The following is an 8,044-nucleotide window of genomic DNA, read 5'->3' as shown; positions in this document are numbered from 1 at the left end:
GAGTAAGAAAGTACACTCCAAGTACACTCCTACCTGTCTCCTTGAAAGATTTTGCAACCCTCTGTATTTATCTGTGGTTGGGACCAGTACAGAAGACCCTGGCTTTGGTCCACTCCTGAGTACATTAATATGAATCATTTGTCTATAAAGCATAAAACATAATTTTTGAATGTTTATAAACTGATCATTGTGAAATACATTCACTTATATAGAAATGTGTTCATGTTCCAGTTATCTTTGCTTCATTCAGTTTACTGATTATCTACAATTTGTAGATGCAGACATTTCTATAAAAACTTTTGTTTTGTACAAACAGGTTTCTGGTGAGTTGAGATTTTGAAGGAAGTTCAAAATAAATGCAACAAAATATTTAAAAGATTCCCGTTAAGAGTGCATAAAAAGTATGAGGAACAACTTCAGGTTTTTTAACGTGGATCAGTGGCAGACTATTGTTGACAGATAGCTCTGCATGTGTTAGAAGGAAACAAGGAAATGGGTAAATGTATAAAGAACAACAGCAAGACCCAGAGGAACGTACTGCTGTTGAGATGTTTCACTGTCAGTGACTTTACATTTTTTTAATAACTCCCCGTATTATTTCTCTATCAGTTTATGGATTGTTTTTTTTTATTTAATATTACTAACAACTAGAGTGCAGCATATGGGCACCATAGGACAGCGCCACCTCTCAGTCATAAATGCACACAACTTACTTTTGCCTATAAATACTTAGTATAAATACTCTAGTATATATTTGTCATACACCCAACAATTGTATGTTCTATTTACCTAAACGTCCCTTGAGGTAGTCATCCATACAACATGCCTGCATTTCACCTATTTCCCCCTTTCCTAAACTCACATGTTTTTTATAGACTTTATCTACCCAAAAGGGCAATCGTGACAAAAGCTTTAATCTGGGTGAACATCTGTAGGAAACGTCGAGAGGAATTCAACTCTGTAAAAACCCTGCCAATTAGTTTTAGTCAACAAGGCTTAGAAATTAATCTTTATCTCTTTCCTTGTTTTATGTAAGTCGGTGCCTTGTTGTTCAGAACTTGTTTTCATGCATGAATTGCAACAAAAATCTGCATAAATACAGAAGGTTTCCAGGCATCAGCATTATGACTCTGGAACTTCAGAAGCCATGCTGCTCTTCAGACTCAGCCCAACAATGTGTAAGTCTATGACTAGTTCTTGAAGTCCAAAACTGTGCATCTTTTGTGTATTGTTTAATGTTCTCATATTTTATGTCATTTTACACTCTTTAATTCTATTTTTTTCAGTGCTTGCAGCAGTTTTCCTGTTCATGGCATCAGGTAAATGTCACAAGACAAAGGATGAACAACACTTTATGAACAACAAACCATTTTTTTTGCTTCACTAAAATCCTTGTTATTTCAGCGGTTTCTACAGAAACAGTCACAACCTGTTCTCACGCTGATAGTCCCCATCATCTGGAATGTGGTGAGGAGGATTTTTCTGCAGTGCATGTAATTTTAACAGTCACAAAACGTTAAAACTATATCTTTTGTACTTTAGTTTAAATTTTCAAACATTGACAGATGAGAAAACAAAGTAAACAAGGCAGGTTTATTTGTATAGCACATCCCATGTACAAAGACAGTTTAAAGAATGTCAGATAAAACAAAAGTTTAACATAACATAAATATTAATAAAAATGTTTCAAACTGTTAACATAGTTCCACTGACAAGCAAAAAAAACTGAACACAGTGAAACTAGACAGTGAAATTTAGGTTCAGTGAAATATCGTGCATTTGATACTTGTCTTGATTTAAAATACTTCAAAGGTGATATTATATTAATTATTTATAAGCAAACATGTAGTTCAGTGTCTTACTTTTGTTTTCCCTCTAAACCCCTAATCGCTGGTTGGCAGAACTGCAAATCAAGCCTCTTTGAGCAGGTCTACACCGCTCCACAACCAATAAAGATATTAAGAGAACCATTTTATAATAGATGTAATCCTGATGTGAACTCTGAGCCTTGCAGTTGTTATAACATTGCGAAATGAGACAAGTGAACTGAAAATCTGTGCCAAGATGGTACTAGTACCGTATAAAAATGTGGATTTCATTGCTTTGTGGGTCATGTAAGAATGGACCTCTTGGCGTGGCGGGGGGGCTGCTCTTCTGGCTAGGCTGGGACCTGCACTCTCTGTGCTCCTGTGTCTACCCGCTCTCTGCCGTGGGGGGCCTCTGCGGCGGTCCTGGTCTGGGTGCTTGGCGAGACTGCCCGGTGGGCGGGTTCCCTCTGCAGCCTCGGTGGGGGGGTCTTGATGTGGGGATGGCCAGGCACTCTCCCTCTTTGTACATTCCATCATCATCATACACATCAGCAAAACATAAACACTCACCTGAGCACAGGTGTCAGCTCACCTTAGCACTAATAGTATGTGTGACAGAATGAAAGGCTTTACATGTGTGGGTTTATATGCAGAAGTGTGTGAACTGCAGTTGTATTTTGTACATTTTGACTAGTTTAAAAATGAAGACTATTTTAGCCAACTGGTATGTCTACAATTATTGAGTGTGTAGACAGGCCCCGCCCATTCCAGATCAGAGATACAGTTGCAGAGCTCATTGCTCTCATTATTAAATATAATTTATTTTTCATTTATGTATGTGTAAAGGGTAATAATATTCAAATAAAGTTTGTTTTCCATGTCACACTTAAAAAAACTCTAAAATATAGTATTTTGTACTGTCTTGGGATTTATGGTGATATGTATTGTATTGTGACCTGTGTATCCTGATACGTATCGTATTGTCAGACTCATGCTAATACACATCCCTATATTGAAGCACATTATGTCTCATATTGTAAGCAAAGATAAAAGTAAAGTCATAAGTACAAGTTTTTACAACTTATCCAAAAAGAAACCAAACAATGTTTTGTTCTCTTACAAAATATAGAGATTGATGTGTAGTTATTTATTTATTTATTTTTAAATGAAGAACACCAGTGATCCTTTAATGATTATAGTTGAAATGGGCAAAAAAGCTTAAACTTGAATGTTTTTCTTTTTTTTGGTTCTGTGAAACAGAGAATGGAGTGATCAATGTGAAGTCCGTTTTTTTTGGACGTAACGACAGAGTCACCTGCAGTGAAGGCATCCATCCACAACACTTAAGCAACACAGAGTGCTCTCAGATCGGAACTGGGAATTTTGTGAAAGACAGGTAGGACAGTATTTGATTAAGTGTAAAGTCAGACTCAAACGAGACACAAAGTCTCAGTTTACATATCTATGAAGACTCAAAGCTCACATTTCATACCACTCATATTTGTTAAGACGCAGAAAGGCTTCTTGTTATTTTTCAATGTTTTTTTTTTTTTCCTACAGATCAGGTTAGCGGTTAAAATATTGACTGTATAAGAGAACTGGATTAGGTTTCCCCTTTCCTTTTGCATTCCATACAGGGCGTACCCGCTGGCTCTAAGAAATCCCATAAACTTACAATGATAAATAGTTATTACTCTGCTATTATATTTGTTAGAATGACCATTCATGCATTGCAACCTTTTTTAACTCAATCTTGCAAATCCCATTTTTATAATATTTTTTGTTGTGTTACATTAAGTTATTTGAGCTATAAACTGACCAATCAGATGCCTTAATAAAAGTCTGCGCCATTGGCCCCCACGTCCAATGCTTGATAGATTCTTCTGAGTGAAAGGGGCGTGGCTTTCCAACAAGCCCCCTCCTGATTCAGGAAACTATGACCCAGGCTGACTAAAATCAATCACAAAATCACAAAAATGGCTAATGAATTGACTTAATTTGCTTTGAGCAGGAACTAAATGATTTCCCATGGATGTCATCACATTCAGTCCCATTCTTTGATACTGTCAAAGGGTGAATTTGAAAGAGCCATGAACATAACACTAGTTATATTAATCAAAGTTATTAAAATAGGAAATATCAATAAGTTTACTTTTTTAATTATAACTGCATATTGGTTTTTATCAAACTTAGGGGTTTGTTTTACTCTAAAATTTACACTAAAAAGTTGAAGAGAAACATGGACCCTGTAATCTTTATGAAATTATAAACACTGTTTTCCTTTCAATGCACTGAAGAAGCAACAGATCAGTATCCAAACCAGTAATGTATGGAGCCAAAATATGGCCAATGGCATAAAAATAGAAGAGCGGAAACTTCAAACCCTTTTTTATTAAATTGTCTTTATTAATTTTATTTTTTTTGCCAAACACCAGCATTTTTTTCAAGTTGTTTTATGTGGGTTTGAAACAATGTTGGCCCCAATATGGCTCCATTGTAATACTGTACAGAACAAGCACAAACAATTCGTAGCCTTTGCTGGGTTGAATTGGCTTTCACTGACAGCTAAGGGATAGTGGTCTATGCTCAACAAAAATATTTTATGTTTTTTTATTAGCTGCAACAATGTTGAAAAAATTGTAGTCTGAGACTCTATGTTATCAAAAGAAATGTTGTGAAATGAGATATTGAAAGACAAATACAAAGTTAGACTTGTTGCAGAAGTTTTTTTTGCATCTGTAAAAGAGTTTTGTGCTTGTAATAAGAGAAATTTTGGAAGTGAAAGATGTAATATTTTTTATGCATCTTGAAGGTTAACCAAACGGCAGTTCGAGGCTTGCTCCATTCTCAGCCCAGATTTGAAAAATACCAAAAAGGGGGCAGGACTAGTGGAGGCAGACTGAGTGGAGGTGGGGCTTGGATCTATGATTGGCAGATAGGTTTACTTTATTAAATTACATTGGGTGTTTAATATGAAGAGTGGTGCCAAGCAAAGTGATGCAAGTTTCTCCGCAGAACTTTCTTTGGAGCAGGGGTAGGGAACCCTGGTCCTCGAGAGCCACCTTCCTGCATGTTTTCCAATATACCCTGCTCTGGCATGTTCTTATTGGCTGGACACACATGAACCAGGTAACTGTCACGAGTCCCTACACATGACTGATTACCTGGTGCAGGTGTGTCCAGCCAATAAGAACATGCTAGAGCAGGGTATATTGGAAGGTGCCAGGACGGTTGAGGATTTTTCACAAAATTCAACTGTAACACCTTGTTTCAACCCGTAGGCAGCAGAACACATGCGGTTTTAGAATATCTTTTCAGGAATTAAACAAGTTTATTTTAATTTGTCCAAAATTTGGCAATAACCAACAGACAGCACTTTTACAGGCCCATTTATGGAGATCAAAGGCCAAAACAAGTTGATTTGGTAACCCTTTAAGTACATTTTCTTTTTGTCTGTATGTAAAAAGATTTTGTACAAGTATTTAATTATGAAAGATGGAATATTTATTTTCTACGGATTACAAAACATTTTTATAGACTTACAAATATTGTATTACATGTACAAAACTCACCTGCAGATTGACAATTCTTTTGCAAGTAATTTATTTCATAGACAAACCCCATCAGGGTTCCAACAGATTTGTTCACCTATTTATTTTTTTAATTTTGCTCAGGTGCAACGGTAGGAAGGCGTGTGAGATTAGCATAAATGACATTTATCATCCTGATCCCTGCTATGGAATTCACAAATATCTACAAACCAACTTCACCTGTGTTCCTGCAGGTAAGTCACGTTTGCAGAAAAGGCAAAATAATTACACCTTATTTTGAGTGAAGTCTACAGAAAGATCTGATGATATTCTCATTGTCTTGATAGTTCACCTCATTGCATGTGAGCACTCTTATGCACATTTGACCTGCGGTAAGAATGCATGTTTTTAAACCAACATGAGTGTATATTTGGATATGTATCTAGATTCCCTTAATAATTATTGAATTATTGTATTTCTATTAGGTCAAGGGGAGGTTATATTTGTCTTGGGTGCCAACTATGGCCGTCAAGATACGACCGTCTGCTATGCCAGCCGACCTCCCAACCAGGTTCAAAATGTCTACTGCTCCAACCCCACCCAGATAGTCGCTCAGAGGTGAGGATGAGGGGGTTCTGCTAGTCACACGAAAGAACTGATCAAAACAAAAACAAAAAAAAAGCCAAGAAAATATGAATATAAATTATTAAACAAAAGACCTGAAAAAAACACAACATGTATAATTATTATACATAAAATATAAACAAATTACAAAGAAGAATTCAAAATACATGAGTCAATTAACTCATAAACCTTAGAAAGTGATAATAAAAAAAGAAACGATTATGTACTAGATTTATTTTATTATCACTTTAAAGAATACATTACTGTAATATGTCATACTCCAAGCTCTGATAAAATGCAGTGCAAGAGAGTATAAATAAGAACCCCATCTGTCCCACTTATAGGTGTAGTTGGGAAAGAAACTGCACCATCTATTCAAGCAACTTCATATTTGGAGACCCCTGTCCTGGGACATTCAAGTATCTGGAGCTGTCTTATGTTTGTCTCAGTAAGTACCTCCTTCCATACCTTAAACAACTCATTTTTAACATATTAATCTTTTTTCATTTAATCATAGTTGTCATTGCAACAAATAATCAATTGCAGATTTGGCAATAAGTTATGTTACTTTACCCATCAAACACAGAAGTCATTTATCAGCAAAATGTATTTCCTTCTTGTTTTTCCAGATCCTCATTCTGAGTAATGCTGGTCCTCTTCTATCCCTACAAGTGACAATCATTTATTTAGCTGAACTTTTATACCATATTTGTGAAGTACAATGCTAATATAATGGGATGAGTTGGATACACCAAAAAATCTTTGTTTTTCTTGCTTAAATTTGGGGGAGGTTTCACTTAGTTGATTTGTTCATTTAAAATGTTTTTCTTTCCTTTTTGCAAAGATATTGCAGTAAGAAAAAGTTGGAAAATGATGGCTTAATTATTCATACATCAATTTTGGTCCTCTAAACACATTGGAATCGTGTTTTCTGTCATAAAAAAGGTTTATAAATGAAAGTTTGACACTAGACAAAAGCTCAAAATTTTTCTAACAATTTTATACGTAGTGGGTTTCAATACATTTTTTTATAATGTAATACAAATAAAAAATACAATGAAAATGTCAGAGGACCAACACAAATGTTGGTTCCTTGAATACCTTATTTGCAAACTGTGTGACAGCAGGACAATCAAAACTCTTTGCTGCTTCAAAACCTCATTGGAACTTGAATCAGACGATCCATTTCATGACTTTATGACTTTTTCTTATGTAAGCTTCAGAAATGTTTAAATGAAGAAATAAAATATGATTCTGTCAAAAGTTTCTACTGTCTGGTAGCATTTTTTGTCTTTTCATAGCACACATAAGTGTTACAGTGGAACAAGGCCTGCATTTAGACATAATCACATTTCTGTGTACGGTGTCAAATTAGATTAGGACTTTGACTCTTGCATCTTTTATTTATCTTAAGCTTAAAAGAAACCTAAATTTATTATTTTTCTGTACTACATTTCTTAATGGAGGGAAAATATTCTTCACTACTTTGTGATGATTTATTAAAATTACTCAAAATAAAATTTCAATAACCAATCTCAATCCTTCAAGGCAAGGTAAGTTTATTTGTATAAACACATTTCATGTACAGAGACGATTCAAAATGCTTTACATAAAACATTAAAAGAAATGAGAAATAGTAAAGGTGTGATCATTAAAATCATATTAAAAGAAAGTAAAAACAACTAAATTTAAAACATGCATATAAACAGTGTGGATTTAAACTTTTGAATACATATTAATCAAATGCAGCTGAGAACAGGTAAGTCTTTACTCTAGGAACTGATAAAAGACCGGATCCAGATGACTGGAGAGGTCTGGCTGGTACATACTGGGTCAGGAGGTCAGTCATGTATTTTGGTTCTGGTTGGTAGTTTTTAGATGGATAGATTGAAGTAGTGACATCCAACCTTTTTTCTTTAGCCCCAAAGACAATAACCTCAGTTTAGTTTATGTTTAACTGAATTAAGTTGTGGCACATCCAGTCATTAATGTCCTCGGTCTCCTGGTGTCAGTCTAATATATGTCTGTGGGTCATCTGCATAGATATGGTAACTAATGTTTTTCAAGTACGTTTGAACCAGT

General features: G+C 35.2%; 1 protein-coding gene across 1 annotated transcript; it reads left to right on the top strand.

The window, feature by feature from the left end:
• Positions 1-1,168: 1,168 nt before the first annotated feature.
• Positions 1,169-7,163, top strand: LOC112159083 (L-rhamnose-binding lectin SML). The gene is made up of 9 exons (XM_036212640.1): positions 1,169-1,178; positions 1,287-1,319; positions 1,405-1,467; positions 3,069-3,204; positions 5,483-5,592; positions 5,686-5,730; positions 5,824-5,956; positions 6,307-6,410; positions 6,592-7,163. The coding sequence occupies exons 1-9, from the start codon at positions 1,175-1,177 to the stop codon at positions 6,606-6,608; spliced, it is 645 nt and encodes a 214-aa protein (XP_036068533.1). The 5' UTR covers positions 1,169-1,174; the 3' UTR covers positions 6,609-7,163.
• The last annotated feature ends 881 nt before the right edge of the window (positions 7,164-8,044 follow it).

The sequence above is a fragment of the Oryzias melastigma genome, linkage group LG7 (genome assembly GCF_002922805.2).
Source record: "Oryzias melastigma strain HK-1 linkage group LG7, ASM292280v2, whole genome shotgun sequence".
Taxonomy (NCBI): Eukaryota; Metazoa; Chordata; class Actinopteri; order Beloniformes; family Adrianichthyidae; genus Oryzias; species Oryzias melastigma.
The sequence above is the reverse complement of the archived record's forward strand: the minus strand, read 5'-3'. Positions and strand labels throughout refer to the sequence as shown.

What these genes read in the sequence shown, in the direction of transcription:
- LOC112159083 (XM_036212640.1), top strand. An exon ending in CTTCACCTGTGTTCCTGCAG is followed by an intron (nt 5,593 to 5,685) that starts GTAAGTCACGTT and finishes TTGTCTTGATAG; the next exon opens with TTCACCTCATTGCATGTGAG. An exon ending in ACCCAGATAGTCGCTCAGAG is followed by an intron (nt 5,957 to 6,306) that starts GTGAGGATGAGG and finishes TCCCACTTATAG; the next exon opens with GTGTAGTTGGGAAAGAAACT.